At 46.3% G+C, this 16,527-nt stretch overlaps 1 protein-coding gene across 3 annotated transcripts; it reads right to left on the bottom strand.

Annotated features, from left to right (window-relative positions):
• Positions 1-1,683: 1,683 nt before the first annotated feature.
• LOC140419736 (uncharacterized) lies at positions 1,684-6,784 on the bottom strand. Of its 3 annotated transcripts, none has more exons than XM_072503671.1 (3): positions 6,723-6,784; positions 5,600-5,711; positions 1,684-3,287 (listed from the first exon to the last, which is right to left on the bottom strand). In XM_072503671.1, the coding sequence occupies exon 3, from the start codon at positions 2,453-2,455 to the stop codon at positions 1,811-1,813; it is 645 nt and encodes a 214-aa protein (XP_072359772.1). In that variant the 5' UTR covers positions 2,456-3,287; positions 5,600-5,711; positions 6,723-6,784; the 3' UTR covers positions 1,684-1,810. The 3 variants fall into 3 exon arrangements, with proteins under 3 accessions (XP_072359772.1, XP_072359774.1, XP_072359773.1); XM_072503673.1 differs by lacking the exon at positions 6,723-6,784 and adding an exon at positions 6,575-6,645; XM_072503672.1 differs by lacking the exon at positions 6,723-6,784 and adding an exon at positions 6,027-6,397.
• Positions 6,785-16,527: the final 9,743 nt, after the last annotated feature.

Below are 16,527 nucleotides of genomic sequence, written 5' to 3'. Positions count from 1 at the left end.
TTGGGTTTTTGTGACAATCCAGCAGTTTTCATGGTCACTTTTTCCCAGTGCCGGCCCCATAAATGACCAGGTTCGTTCAGCTCAATTTCAAATGGTGCAGCATTGGTTAGCACTGCTGCCTCACAGTGCCGAGGACCTGGGTTCGATCCAGGCACTGGGTCACTGTCGGTGTGGTTTGCACATTCTCCCCGTGTCTACATGGGTTTCACCCTCACAACTCAAAGATGTGCAAAGTAGATGGATTGGCCACGCTAAATTGGCCCTTAGTTGGGGAAAGACATCATCATAAGTGGGAGTGGATGTGGGGGGCTGGTGGGTGGCCAATGGGGAAATCAGGAAAACATCAATATATCTTGAATATTTCAAAGCCGCCTATCCGAATGGACATCCCCAGAGTCCGACCTCACTGATCCCGTTCGTCACATTGAGGGCAGAGCGGGAGAGACCAGAGCACATCAGAGCCAAGCCCGGCTGTGATTGACAGGAGTTCCAGCCAATAGGAAATTAATGTTGGAGCTGGGAGGACCTGGCTGGTAGCCAGTCCGCCAGGCATTGCGACGCAGCAAAGGAGCAGGTCCATCTCAACTGGGCTGGGGGTAGTTAGAGAATGGAATTTGTAGTGGTGACAACAATTTGTCGTGCTTGTTTAGAGAGCTGGTGTAGACATGATGGGCCAAATTGTCTCCTTCTGCACTGCAACAATTCCCTGAGTCTGTGACTGAAAACAATGGCTTTAGTCTTCACAGCTTTTAATTGGAGGAAATTTCTGCTGATCCAGTACTGGATGTGGGACAAGCAGTTTAATAATTTAGTAACAGTGGAGGAATGGAGAGGGATGGTGGTGAGGTAGAGCTGGGTGTTGTCAGTCTACATGTGAAAACTAACACGCTGCTTTTGGATGATGTCACCATGTAGATGAGAAGTAGGAGGGGCCGAGGATCGACCCTCGGGGGCTTTGGAGAGGAACGGGAGGTTGGATATGGGGTGGCAGTTTGCAGAGAAGGTGGGATCTGGCATTTTTTTTCAGCAAGGGTAAGAGTTGTGTATTTAAAGATGCAAAACCAGAAGAGAGAAAGAACCATTCACAATATCAGCTAACATAGGGAAGTTAAATGGTCAGCAGTTTATTGGGAATAGGAGGTGGGCCTCATGGAGAAGACAAGCTCAGTGACCGACTGATGGGAGACAGGAGAGAGACTGGAGGACGATGTGAGTTCAGGGCTCAAACAAGGAGAAACATTGGGCGGCACGGTAGCACAAGTGACTAACATGTGGCTTCACAGCGCCAGGGTCCCAGGTTCGATTCCCCGCTGGGTCACTGTCTGTGTGGAGTCTGCATGTTCTCCCCGTGTCTGATTAGGTTTCCTCCGGGTGCTCCGATTTCCTCCCACAATCCAAAGACGAGCAGGTGAGGCGGATTGGCCATGATAAATTGCCCTTAGTGTCCAAAAGGTTAGGAGGGGTTATTGGGTTACGGGGATAGGGTGGAAGTGAGAGCTTAAGTGGGTCAGTGCAGACTCGATGTGCCGAATGGCCTCCTTCTGCACTGTATGTTCGAATCTAATCTAATTAGAGGCTGTATGACCAGGTTAACTAGCGGCAGTGAGGAAAGCAGCTGATTGAAATGGGGAACAAAAGGAAGGGGCTTGTTTTAGGGATATTAAAAACACAAAATACACTGTGTTTAACACAAAGCTTTTTTATTTGACTTCAGTGCAGAATATTAACACTTATAACTGGACTGGGGTTTAGTAACAATGAATATACTTCAGTCCTGGATGTGATTAACAACAAAATCCAACTCCTGCAATCACTGATGAACTCGCCGGTGTCTCAGAAGGATGGACGACTGAGAGAATCCCTTCCCACACTTGCAGCAGGTGAACGGCCTCTCCCCACTGTGAACTCTCAGGTGTGTCAGCAAGTTGGATGACTGAGTGAATCCCTTCCCACATTTAGTGCAGGTGAATGGCTTCTCTCCCGTGTGAACTCGCTGGTGTATAGTGAGGTGAGATGATCGCCTGAACCCAGTCCCACATTGAGAGCATCTGAACGGTCTCTCGTCAGTGTGAATATGTTGATGGCGCATCAGTTCCCTGGTACTTTTATAGCAGTTCGAGCAGTCTGGGCATTTATACGGTCTCTCGTCAGAGTGAACCTGCTGGTGTGTCAGCAGGTTGGATGACCGAGTGAATCCCTTCCCACACTCTGAACAGGTGAATGGCCTCTCCCCAGTGTGAACTAGCCTGTGTGCCTTGAATTGGGACGACTGAATGAATCTCTTCCCACACTCTGAGCAGCTGTACGGCCTCTCCCCCGTGTGAACTCGCTGGTGTACCATGAGTTCAGATGATCGTCTGAACCTCATATCACAGTGAGAGCACCTGAACGGTCTTTCCTCCGTGTGAACACTTTGATGGGACATCAATGCCCCGGAACTTTTAAAGCATTTCATGAAGTCTGGACATTTAAAAGGTCTGTTGTCAGTGTGAACTCGCTGGTGTTGCAGCAGGTTGGGTGACTTGAGTGAATCCTTTCCCACACTCGGAGCAGATGAATGGTCTCTCCTCAGTCCGAACCCGCTGGTGTTCCACGAGATGGGATGTTTGAGTTAGTCTCTCCCTAGACTCTGAACAAATGAACAATTTTCCCCTCAGTGTGAACTCGCTGGGGAGAAAATTAAGATCAGATGATCGCTTGAGCCCAACCCCGCAGTGAGAGCACGTGAACGGACTCTCATCAGTGTGAACACGTGGATGGATATCACTTCCCTGGAACCTTTACAGCTCTTCCTGTAGTCTGGACAAGTCAAAAATAACTCCCGAGTGTGGACTCATTTGTATGTCAGACGGTGGGATGACCGGGTGAAACCCGTACCACTACGGAGCAATAGTTGAACTATCTCTCCCCAGTGTGAATTTGCCAGATTGGATGGCGGACTGAATCCCATTGAACACACAGAGCAGGTGAACGGCCTCTCCCCGGTGTGACTGCGTCGATGAGTTTCCAGTTCAGATGAGTAACTTAATCTCTCCTCACAGACTCCTGATTTCCACGGTTCCTCCTCAGTGCATCTACTTTGGTAGGTTGTGAGGCCAGATGCTCAGCTGAAGCCTCGTCCACACAGAGAACGGTTTAATCCACTGTGAACAACGCTTTTTCCTTCAAAGTTCAAAATCAAAATGATAATGAAATTCTTGTTAACTGAGCAGCTCCATTAGATGTGGATGTGAATGTTTGGTTTGAGTTTCCCGACTGCAAATTGCAAATCCTCCCCTTCTAATAACCTGTGAAATGGATTTAAAACAGAAAAAAGGGAGTGAGAGAGAACCCACAAAAACACAAAGACAGGTTGTGAAATTGAGCTGAATGAATTTGAATGTCCGGCAATAAACAAAAGTGACCATGAAAACTGCTGGATCGTCATAAAAACACAACTGGTTCACTAATGTCCTTCAGGGAAGGGAACCTGCCACCCGGCTGGGCCGACACAAGACCCTGCCCTCTATGGGAGAGAGAAAGAGGAAGGTGCAAGGCGGAGTAATTTTTCATATCTATATTGTCATGGTAGTGTCCCTTCATGGTAGTGTCACTTTAAGAAATGTGTGTATTATCAAATGGCTTCAGTGATGTCATTGTGTGGGTGGAGTTGGGCTGTGGCTCTGGTTTTTACATTCGTTTTGAGCTGGAAGCTGGCTGTGGCTCTGAGTTTTACTTTCGGTTTACACTGTTGGAAGCTGGGTTCAGACAAAGAAGGTTTCTTTGGTCTCTCTCTCTGCATGTTAAAAGGTGTCCAGATCACTTGATAATTTAAAAGTGGTAGCTGTTTTCTGTGAAGAATTCAAACCTACTGTTTTGGTAAAAAGGGGTTTTCTGGTTTTATTGGATGTTATCAAATTGAAACAGTTGAAAGGGAAGTTATTATGGGTTATATATAGAGAGAACTGTAGCTGTGTGGGGTATTTATGTTTGCAGTTGATAAATTGCTGTGTGTGTTTATAGAAATGTTAACTGAATTCGTAGATTTGTTTTTGATTAAAAGTGCTTAAGGCCTCTGTTGCATAACACCTGAAAGGTAGGCCCTTGTGCTCCTCGCAACCAAAATCGATAAACAGTTGTAGGTCAGGTGAACTGCATGATATACTTTGGAGTTTTCAAACCCCTGGCCCATAACAATATCATAACCAGAACTCTGTCAGAGTATCCCAAACCCTCAGATAACCTGGAAGGGCCTGAGTATCAGGTGTATGTGAATACTGCCAACTCCAGGATCGTCTCCCAGCAACACAACATCCTGATTTGTCTGACACCCAGTACTGGATGAACAGAAATTTCCCCATTTAAATATTGGGGAAATTAGTCCAAAAACTCCACAAACACCACTCTCCAGTCACTGACTGCATTCCTCTCCTAGGCAACTCCCTATCAAGATTAACCAGATTGTTCACAATCTCAATGTTGTGTTTCACCCCAGTGGCACAGGGAGTAGCACTGCTGCCTCAAAGCGCCAGGAACTCAGCTTCGATTCCGGTCTTGGGTAACTGTCAGCCATGATTGAATGGGGGAGCAGACTCAATGGGCCGAATGGCCTAATTCTGCTCCTATGTGGAGTTTGCACGTTCACCCCATATCTGCATGGGTTTCCTCCGACAGGCAAAGCTGTGCAGGTTAGGTGGAATGGCCATGCTAAATTGCCTTTTGGTGTCCAGGGATTTGGGTATTAGGTTACGGGGTATAGGGCTGAATGGGCCATGGTAGGGTGCTCTTTTGGAGGGTCAGTGCTTCCTCGAGGGCCGAATGGTTACTACGATTTTATGTCATCTCTCATACCATCTATTTCCACTCCAGTAACTCCGAATCCACCCTCATCTCAGCTCATCTTCTGAAACTCTCATCCATTCCATTCTTATCCATCGGTTGGGAGCGCATTTCGTAACGTACTCCAAGCTGACCCCCAATGGAGGACGTGCAATGGAGCCAGGGAGCACCTCTCCCACCAATACCAATCAACATAAATCAGTTCTTAAATGGTCCATCTCTGTTTCAAGATTTGTGCTGTGAGCAATGCCTGCAATAAAACTAAAACCAAATACTGTTGTTGCTGCAAATTGGAACTGAAATGAGCCATAACTGGAAATACTCAGCAGTCTGGCACGAACTGTGGAAAAAAGAGTTAACATTTCAGGATGTGCAGAATTAATTACATGGATGAAAAATAGAGCAGAATTTGATGGTCAATAAAGGCTCAGCAGTGGAAGAGAAACAGACTCTAGCACAAGAAAAACAATTCTTGACCCTGGGAAGATAAAGCTGGTAAATTAGCAGTGAATAGCTGGGGGATGGCCAGCAATGGAAGCCTCATTTAAACACAGTGGCAGAAATAACAATAAAATACTTGAAACAGCCGCAATTCTCCCTATTAGAGGCCGAGGAAGTCAGATCATGACGGAGTAATTATTGGAGAGGGAAGAGGTGAAACAGAGCAATGGATGGACATGGATTGTGAGCCACAGTAAAGGAGCCACACCAGCCCCAGAGACATGGAAGCAGAGCACAACAGTAAATTCTAAATTGTAGATGAATGTTCAATAATACTCACACCTTCAACACATTTTCACATTTAAAATCTCCCCCTGGAGCCTGCAACTGGAAATATATCAGAAGGACTGGAATCAGAGAAAGTTTTGGCGTTCTTCAAATCTTCTAACTTGCTGAAAAAAGAAATTGACAAAAGTCATAAGTGTCAGTTAAGGTTGGCATTTCAGAAGAGACATTCTCTTGGTTTGAGTTTGCTGTGGGCAAACATTCCCCTTCTAACCACTTGAAAAAGGAGACCACAACATCCACCATTGTCAGTCCAGCATAGAAATTCACAATATTCCCTCCTCCTGCTCCCAGGCCCAGGGTTACCCAAGCAGGAACATATATGCATCAGAAGTAGATCGGAGAATGCTAACCAAGCTGATTCCTGGGATGAGGGGGTTTATATTATGAGGAAAGGCTGAGCAGATTTGATCTGTACTCACTGGAGTTTAGAGATAATCTGATTGAAACATAAAGGATTCTGAGGACACTTGACAGGATAGAGTCTGGGAGGATATTTCCCAAATGGAAGAATCCAGAACTGAGTAACACAGCTTGAAAAAGAAGGGCTCTTCCATTTAACACGAAGGAACAATTCCTTCTCTCTAAGGGTCGTCAGTGTTTCGAATTCTCTTTGCCAGTGAGCACTGGAGGCTGTTTCACTGAATATACTCAAGACTGAGTTAAACAGAGTTTTAATCTACACGGAAGGCAAAGGTTCTGGGGCAAGGGGTTGGGCAGCGTCAGGAGAGTGGAGATCAGCCATGATCCTACTGAATTGCCTCCTCCTGATTCTAATGTTTATCCCACGGCCGGACATGCGCCCTTCAGCCAATGGCGCGTGTTAACCCAGGCTGATCACCATGTTTTATGCGCAGTGAGAATGAAATCAATGATTTTCTCTCCTAGTCACCGGTATCCTGAGGCCACGCCCACTAACTAGCCGCGCATGCGCTTTGCTCCGCGATGAACAAAGATGGCGGCCGACAACCTGGGCCTGTTCCTGCGAGGAGAGTCGGTGCGATCACCCCGGACCCGTCGGCTCTTATTCCGACCCGGGGGGGCCTACACCGGGTGTTTATGAAGCCTCGGCTCCCTCCCCACCCCGACTCCCGGCCCCATTCCCATCTCCGCCTCACCGGCCGAACAAGTCGCTCCCGCACTCGCAGGGCTCCGAGCAGAGTGACACTGCGCATGCTCCAGATACTGCCCAGCACTACGCCTGCGCACGGGCTCCTGCCGAGAGAAGAGGGCACATTCACAGCCGCATGGAATGCTGGGTCTTTGCCATTGAACCGTGAACCAAGGAATATAAAACAATTTGTTAGGCAATTGAGATCTGCTAATTTCCCCCCAAAAAATCACACTTTTTTGTGAATGGGCGTTCTGTTATTCCTCAAAGTGATTGAAACACTTGCTCTCCTCTGCAAATAAGCAGAGGTTTTTAAACTTTTCCGACTCTCCCACGCTTCTACTCTCCTGACTGCTCTGGCTGGGTTCAATTCCAGAATCATCGGTTTCTCTTTCATTTTCTCCCTATTCCCTGATGCCGATTATTCATCCCATTATACATGCTGGTCACTCGGCCCTTCATGTCTGTGCTGGCTCTCTCTCAAATCAATTGCACACATCAGGTGGTACTGTCAGAACAATATCGATCTGATGTGGAGGTGAAAGGTGAAGGTTTTCCACTTGGTCCTTCTCAGACACACTCATCCCTGGTGAAGGATCGATTGCCTAGTGTATTAAGCAGATATTAAGGATTCACTGCTTAGCTAAGCACACAGAGTAGCTGGTAGAGCTTAATACAATTGTTCTGCACACCAGATACCTCAGTGACATGATTTCTCCAGAACCTCCAGCAAACCTTAGTATCCTCCCTGCTACAGGAAGTAGAGAAGATTGGTGATGCCCACCACAACACCTTCAGGGAGAACCCGTTACTCAAACTCCTCAATGGGTGATGAATTAATGTTAAAAACATTGTTGAAAGAAGTAGGAGCGAAAGGCTCATTGGGTAGGTCCATATGATATTCTGGATTAGTTGGAGGAAATAAATATTAAATTGACCATGTGGAAATGAAGAAGTTAACACAATATCTGTATTACCATGTGGACCTGCATAAACATGGATGGCGCGGTAGCACAGTGGTTAACACTGTTGCTTCACAGCACCAGGGACCCGGGTTTGATTCCCAGCTTGGGTCACTGTCTGTATGGAGTCTGCATGTTCTCCCCGTGTCTGCGTGGGGTTTCTCCGGGTGCGCTTGTTTCCTTCTACAAGTCCTGAAAGGCTGCTTATTGTTCTGAATTCTTCCTCTGTGTACCTGAACAAGCCGGAGTGTGGTGATTAGGGGATTTTCACAGTAACTTCATTGCAGTGTTAAAGTAAGCCTCCTTGTGACACTAATAAAGATTATTACAGTACAAAATGAAAAGGTTCAATGACTAGATGGAGAATAAATGCTGTATTTGATTTTATCCAACAGGGACAAGATGTGGGTGGTCATCGTGCTCCTGGACTGTGTCCAGGCTGAAGTTCCATTCCTTTTTTTAGAAATTTAAAGTATCCAACTATTTTTCCTAATTAAGGGGCAATTTAGCATTGCTAATTCACCTACCCATCACATCTTTGGGTTGTGGAGGTGAGACCCACGCAAATACGGGGAGAATGTATAAAGTCCACACAAACAATGTCCCAGGGCCAGAATTGAACCCGAGTCCTCAGCACTGTGAGGCAGCATTGCTCACCACTGCACCACCGTGCCACCCTGAAGTTATGTTCCTGACGTATGATCCTCTCCAGATTGTCCTTTCTAAGCTCCAGCCAGGTAATGTTAAACGCTCTGGTGGGAAAGACAAAAATCTACCAAAATGGGTTTAAAAGAAAGCTGATTATTTGAGACAGAAACTGAATGTTAAACTTTAGTTCCATTATTAACATCAGCAGAAAGAAACAGCAACTGTCAGAATTCACATGGATGTGATTAACAGCAGCAATAACAGCAAAATTGCAGCAACTTGGAAACTCACTGATATCTAACCAAATTGTTGACTGAACAAATCCCTTCCCACTCTCACATAAGGTAAGCAACCTCTCCCCAGTGTGAACTCGCTGGTGACTTAGAAAGTTAATGAATGGGCAACTCCCGTACCACAGTTAGAGCCGGTGAATGGTCTCTCCCCAATGTGTTGACATTTGGATGTCAGCATTTCATGTCTGCTTTTAAAGCTCTTTTCACAGTCAGAACATTGAAAAGGTCGATTGTTAGTATGACGATACTAAGCTGGTGCGCAGTGAGGAGTGATGACCGAATTAATTTCTTACAGGTGATTGGCCTCTCCCCAGTGTGAGCTTTCTGGTGTGTCAGAAGGTCAGATGAATTCGTCAAAATCTTCCCACAGAGAAAATTAAGAGTCTCTCCCCAGTGTGAAGTCGCTTGTGTATCAGCAGGTGGGATGACCTTCCCACACTCGGAGCAGATACGAGGGTATTACTTAGTATGAGTAGAAAAATGGTTTGGGGGAAATTAACGGGATTATAGGTGGATAAATCTCCAGGGCCAGATAATCTTCATGCCAGAGTACTTAAGGAAGTGGCCCTAGAAATAGTAGATCCATTGGTGATCATTTTCCAAAATTGTTTGGACATAGGAATGGTTCCTACAGATTGGAGGGTAGCTAATATAACCCTGCTATTCAAAAAGGGAGGTAGAGAGAACACCGGGAACTATAGACTAGTGAGTCTAACGTTGGTAGTAGGGATGTTGCTAGAGTCCATTATCAAGGATTTCATAGCACAGCATTTGGAAAGCAGTGGTATAATCAAAAAAAGTCAGCATTGGTTTACAGAAGGAAAATCATGCTTGGCAAATCTAGAATTCTTTGAAGATGCAACTGGTAGAGTTGACCAGGAAGAACTGGTGGATGTGGTTTATTTAGACTTTCAGAAGGCTTTCGTCAAGGTCTCACAAAGCAGATTACTTTGTAAAGTTAAAATGCATTGTATTGGGGGTAGTGTCTTGAAATGGATAGAAAGCTGGTCAGCCGACAGGAAGCAAAATGTTGAAATAAATGGGTATTTTTCCGATTGGCAGGCAGTGACTAGTAGCACAGGGATCTGTGCTAGGACCTCAACTGTTCATGTTATATATTAATGATTTGGACGAGGTGGTTAGCACTGTTGCTTCACAGCATCAGTGTCCCGGATTCGATTCCCACTTGGGTCACTGTTTATGCGGAGTCTGCACATTCTCCCCGTGTCTCCGTGGATTTCCTCTGGGTGCACCGGTTTTTTCCCACAAGTCCCAAAAGATAATATTAAGAAGAAGAATCACAAGTAGGCTTCAATGAAGTTACTGTGAAAAGCCCCTAGTCGCCACATTCTGGCGCCTGTTCGGGGAGGCCAGTACGGGAATTGAACCTGTGCTGCTGGCATTGTTCGGCATTACAAGCCAGCTGTTTAGCCCACCATGCTAAACCAGCCCCAGATATGCTGTTAGGTGAAATGCGCATTCGGAATTCTCCCTCAGTGTACCCGAACAGGCGCCGGAGTGTGGTGACTAGGGGGTTTTCACAGTAACTTCATTGCAGTGTTAATGTAAGCCTGCTTGTGACAATAATAAAGATTATTATTATTATGTAGTATGTCCAAATTTGCAGATGATACAAAGTTGGGTGGGAGTTTGAGCTGTGAGGAGGATGCAGAGATGCTTCAGCGGGATTTTGACAGGCTGAGTGAGTTGGTATATGCATGACAGTTGCAGTATAATGTGGATAAACGTGAGCTTGTCCACTTTGGTAGCAAAAATAAGAAGACAGATTATTATTTGAATGGTTGCAAATTGAGACAGGTGGATGCTTAGTGAGACCTTCATATCCTTGTGCACTGAAAGTAAGTGTGCAGGTACAGCAGGCAGTAAAGAAGGCAAATGGTATGTTGACCTTCATAATGAGAGGATTTGAGTACAGGAATAGGGATGTTTTACTCTGCAATTGTACAGGGTATTGGTTGAGTGACACCAGGAGTATTGTGTGCTGTTTTGGTGTCCTAGTCTGAGGAAGGATGTTCTTGCTATGGAGGGAGTGCAGCAAAGGTTTACCAAGCTGATTTCTGGGAAGGCAGGACTGTCATAATAATAATCATCTTTATCAGTGACACAAGCAGGCTTATATTACCACTGCAATGAAGTTACTGTGAAAATCCCCTGAGGAGAGACTAAATCGGTTAGGATTATATTCAGTGGAGTTTAGAAGCATGAGAGGGGATCTCATAGAAACTTATAAAATTCTAACAGGATTAGACAGGGTAGATTCAGAAAAAATATTCCCGATGGGGGAGTCCAGAACTAGGGGTCATAGTTTGAAGATAAGGGATAAACCTTTTAGGACTGGGGTGAGGAGAAATTTCTTCACCCAGAGAGTGGGGAATCTCTGGAATTCATTACCACAGAAAGTAGTTGAGGCCAAGGCGGAATTTCAAGGCTGAATTAGATATAGCTCTTGGGGTTAAACGCATCAAGGGATATGTGATTTAACGTGAGGATCACTACACCTCAGCCCACTGAGCTAAACTGGATGCCAAAACGTTGAATTCCGAGCCAGCCAGGAGTCGAACCTAGAATTTCCTGATTCGTAGTCAGACGCATTGTCCATTATGCCACTGGCCCAGAGCGGTGCACAGCGTTTCCTATTTCTCTTTGATGAAAACCAGTTATGAGATTGAGGTAATATTCAGCAACATACTAAACCTGAAGCATGTGAGGTTTCTGCCCGGTTTCGAACCAGGGATCTTTCGCGTGTAAGGCAAACGTGATAGCCCCTACACTACAGAATCAGCTGGCAAAGCGGCAACCAATGCACCTGTGCCACGTTCAACTGAACTGTCTTGCTTCAACTTCTCATGGTTCGGCTGAGAGGCCATCTCACTGCTAACAAGAAGACAACTGTTCCTTTAAAACAGATGACTCAACTTATAAGACGATAAGAAATAGTACTTATGTTCAACTTAAGCATTTGTTCAGCAAATATCTAATGGAGCAATGCTTTCTCTTCAATCATGAATGCATCATTCTTACCTTCCTACAGTGAAATTCAACCAACATTACACAATATTCGTTTTGTTATTCAATGCTTAACATCAGTATATTTATTTATTTGTTTATTGTATCTGTCTTCATTTTGAATTGAATAACTCTGAAATATACACCATTGAATTGCAAACATGACTGACCAACAAAAGAAAGCGAGTCATTGGATAATACATATCCCAGGGTGCTTTTAAATAAAGTCAAATGTCATTAAATGGAAGAGAATTGAGAATGATGTGTTGATTATATTTGATCCCTGTTTTGTTTTTGCTGCGAAATAGTCTGTAGCCGAAATACCGTTAATGTGTATGAAGGAGGGGTGACAGCAAACCTGCACAGAGCCTGGATTTCCACATCCCCCTGAGTGGCTTTCACTATTTCTCCAGTATACAGACACATTTTTTCAAAAAGGTGCTTCAGTTAATTCTCTGGCATTTCCTCGAATTCAGTTGCAGTATCACTTGTGTCTGTTATTATGTGTACACATTACTATTAGACATCCTTCAATCTGGCCTGTTGCATTTGCTGCTCCCAATGCGTTCTAATCTACATTGACGTGGAGCTGCCAGCATTGGCCTGGGATGGGCACAGTAAGAAGTCTTACAACACCAGGTTAAAGTCCAACAGGTTTGTTTCAAGTCACTAGCTATCGGAGCGCAGCTCCTTCATCAAGTGGCATCTCCACACCAGGGCTACCATTTGTCGTGTTAATCACCCTGGGGTAACATGGACTGCAACTTGATGCAGTTGTACTTGAAAGTAGACTTCAAACTTTGATGTTAGTTCAATATGCTTTATTGAACTTGTTAAGCTGTGCACGCAGTTCGCTGTGGGTTTGACACTCTACTAATCTAAGCGTGCTTACTATAATTAACTAGACCAGACTAGCTCTGAGCCATGTGTAGAAGGTGCTAACTGATATATGCACTCTGACTGTCACTACAGTTGTCACCAGTGGAAAGAGGCAGAGTGTTGATACCTCGTGTGTTTTATAGTGCCAGACCATCTTCTAGTCCTGTGTGTTGATTGGCTGTACTGGGTGTCTGCCACTGCCTATCTGTATCTCATTTTGTGCATGAGTGCATATCATGACATCTTCCCTTTTAAAAAAAAAAAATGTTGGTTGCTTGGAGCGTATGCGACTATATTTACATGTAGAACTATTTACATTAAATGGCGAGTGGATGAAAGCGAATGGATGAATATATACATAAGAGGTTTCTAGCGTGCAGCAACAGAACAAAATTTACAAGAGAAATGTCTATAAGTCCAAGCTTTGGGGCTTACATCTGATCTTTGTCGACCGCCTGAGAGGTGGAGGTGGGGACGACGGAGCCTTGACAGGCGGGATTGCTGCCAGGTTGGTGGCCTCGTGGTGTGAGGTGTCCGGAGGAGGCATAACAACATATGGAAATGTAGGATCTGGTGGTGGACAGGCAACTTTGCGCAGTGCCCTTCTGACAAGGGAGCATTCAGCCATACGAACTACAAACGATCTGGGAGCAGCCTGTTGAACAACAATAGCTGGAGCTGACCAGCCTCCATCAGGTAGCTTGATCCGAACAGCATCCTCCGGAGATAGCACAGGCAAATCGGTAGCATGAGCATCGTACGGCAGCTTTTGCCGGTTCCTGAGTTGCTGCACCTTTTGCAGCACTGGGCGGTGATCCAGGACTGGTAAGTGTATGGCTGGAACAGTCGTCCGCAGGTCTCTATTCATGAGGAGTTGAGCCGGAGACATGGACAGAGGGGTTGCCCTGGACGCCAACAGCACAAGGTTGAAGTCAGAAGCAGAGTCCGCAGCCTTGCAGCGCAGTTGCTTCACTATAATGGACCCCTTTCTCAACCTTCCCGTTGGTCTGCGGGTAGTGTGGGCTTGAGGTGATGGGGTTGAATTGATACGACTTAGCGAAATTGGACCACTCTTGGCTGTGGAAGCAGGGACCATTGTCACTCATTTTTTTTTTTTTTAATTAAATATTTTATTGAAAATTTTTGGTCAACCAACACAGTACATTGTGCATCCTTTACACAATATTATAACAACACAAATAACAATGACCTATTTTATAAACAAAAAATGAATAAATAATAAATAACAAAAATGAAAACTAGCCCTAATTGGCAACTGCCTTGTCACAAGTAACACTCTCCAAAAATATAATTTAATTTAACAGTCCAATATATAATTATCTGTAGCAACGACCTATACATACTATACAGTATATATTAACAACCCTGAGAGTCCTTCTGGTTCCTCCTCCCCCCCCCCCCCCCACCCCCATCCTGGGCTGCTGCTGCTGCCTTCTTTTTCCCATTCCGTCTATCTTTCTGCGAGGTATTCGACGAACGGTTGCCACCGCCTGGTGAACCCTTGAGCCGACCCCCTCAGGACGAACTTAATCCGCTCTAGCTTTATAAACCCCGCCATGTCATTTATCCAGGTCTCCACCCCCGGGGGCTTGGCTTCTTTCCACATTAGCAATATCCTGCGCCGGGCTACTAGGGACGCAAAGGCCAAAACATCGGCCTCTCTCGCCTCCTGCACTCCCGGCTCTTGTGCAACCCCAAATATAGCCAACCCCCAGCTTGGTTTGACCCGGACTCCTACTACTTTTGAAAGCACCTTTGTCACCCCCATCCAAAACCCCTGTAGTGCCGGGCATGACCAAAACATATGGGTATGATTCGCTGGGCTTCTCGAGCACCTCGCACACCTATCCTCCACCCCAAAAAATTTACTGAGCCGTGCTCCAGTCATATGTGCCCTGTGTAATACCTTAAACTGAATCAGGCTTAGCCTGGCACACGAGGACGACGAGTTTACCCTGCTTAGGGCATCTGCCCACAGCCCCTCCTCGATCTCCTCCCCCAGCTCTTCTTCCCATTTCCCTTTTAGTTCATCTACCATAGTCTCCCCTTCGTCCCTCATTTCCCTATATATGTCTGACACCTTACCATCCCCCACCCATGTCTTTGAGATCACTCTGTCCTGCACCTCTTGTGTCGGGAGCTGCGGGAATTCCCTCACCTGTTGCCTCGCAAAAGCCCTCAGTTGCATATACCTGAATGCATTCCCTTGGGGCAACCCATATTTCTCGGTCAGCACTCCCAGACTCGCGAACTTCCCATCCACAAACAGATCTTTCAGTTGCGTTATTCCTGCTCTTTGCCACATTCCATATCCCCCATCCATTCCCCCCGGGGCAAACCTATGGTTGTTTCTTATCGGGGACCCCCCCAAGGCTCCAGTCTTTCCCCTATTCCGTCTCCACTGTCCCCAAATCTTCAGTGTAGCCACCACCACCGGGCTTGTGGTGTAGTTCCTCGGTGAGAACGGCAATGGGGCTGTCATCATAGCCTGTAGGCTAGTCCCCCTACAGGACGCCCTCTCTAATCTCTTCCACGCCGCTCCCTCCTCCTCTCCCATCCACTTACTCACCATTGAAATATTAGCGGCCCAATAATACTCACTTAGGCTCGGTAGTGCCAGCCCCCCCCTATCCCTGCTACGCTGTAAGAATCCCTTCCTCACTCTCGGGGTCTTCCCGGCCCACACAAAACCCATGATGCTCTTTTCAATCCTTTTTAAAAAAGCCTTCGTGATCACCACCGGGAGGCACTGAAACACAAAGAGGAATCTCGGGAGGACCACCATCTTAACCGCCTGCACCCTCCCTGCCATTGACAGGGATACCATATCCCATCTCTTGAAATCCTCCTCCATCTGTTCCACCAACCGCGTTAAATTTAACCTATGCAATCTGCCCCAATTCTTAGCTATCTGGATCCCCAGGTAACGAAAGTCCCTTGTTACCTTCCTCAACGGTAGGTCCTCTATTTCTCTACTCTGCTCCCCTGGATGCACCACAAACAACTCACTTTTCCCCATGTTCAATTTATACCCTGAAAAATCCCCAAACTCCCCAAGTATCCGCATTATTTCTGGCATCCCCTCCGCCGGGTCCGCCACGTATAGTAGCAAATCGTCCGCATACAAAGATACCCGGTGCTCTTCTCCTCCCCTAAGTACTCCCCTCCACTTCTTGGAACCCCTCAACGCTATCGCCAGGGGCTCAATCGCCAGTGCAAACAATAATGGGGACAGAGGGCATCCCTGCCTTGTCCCTCTATGGAGCCGAAAATATGCAGATCCCCGTCCATTCGTGACGACGCTCGCCACTGGGGCCCTATACAACAGCTGCACCCATCTAACATACCCCTCTCCAAAACCAAATCTCCTCAACACCTCCCACAAATAATCCCACTCCTCTCTATCAAATGCTTTCTCGGCATCCATCGCCACTACTATCTCCGTTTCTCCCTCTGGTGGGGCCATCATCATTACCCCTAACAACCTCCGTATATTCGTGTTCAGCTGTCTCCCCTTCACAAACCCAGTTTGGTCCTCGTGGACCACCCCCGGGACACATTCCTCTATTCTCATTGCCATTACCTTGGCCAGGACCTTGGCATCTACATTTAGGAGGGAAATAGATCTATAGGACCCGCATTGCAGCGGGTCCTTTTCCTTCTTTAGGAGAAGCGATATCGTTGCCTCAGACATAGTCGGGGGCAGCTGTCCTCTTTCCTTTGCGTCATTAAAGGTCCTCATCAGTCCCACTGTGCCTCTGCAGTACCCGTTGTCAGCAAGTCAAATTCTACGTGTAGCCTTTGCCTTTCCCTGTACAGTCCCTCCTCCGGTGCCTCCGCATATTGCCTGTCCACCCTCAGAAGTTCTTGCAGCAACCGCTCCCATTCCCTACTCTCCTGCTTTCCTTTATGTGCCCTTATTGATATCAGCTCCCCTCTAACCACTGCCTTCAGCGCCTCCCAGACCACTCCCACCTGGACC

Source organism: Scyliorhinus torazame, chromosome 5 (assembly GCF_047496885.1).
Source record: "Scyliorhinus torazame isolate Kashiwa2021f chromosome 5, sScyTor2.1, whole genome shotgun sequence".
In the NCBI taxonomy this organism is placed as follows: Eukaryota; Metazoa; Chordata; class Chondrichthyes; order Carcharhiniformes; family Scyliorhinidae; genus Scyliorhinus; species Scyliorhinus torazame.
This window is presented reverse-complemented; position numbering and strand designations above follow the sequence as displayed.

Excerpts from the sequence above, each read along its gene's own strand:
- LOC140419736 (XM_072503671.1), bottom strand. The coding sequence starts at position 2,455 with ATGAAATGCTTTAAAAGTTCCGGGGCATTGATGTCCCATCAAAGTGTT.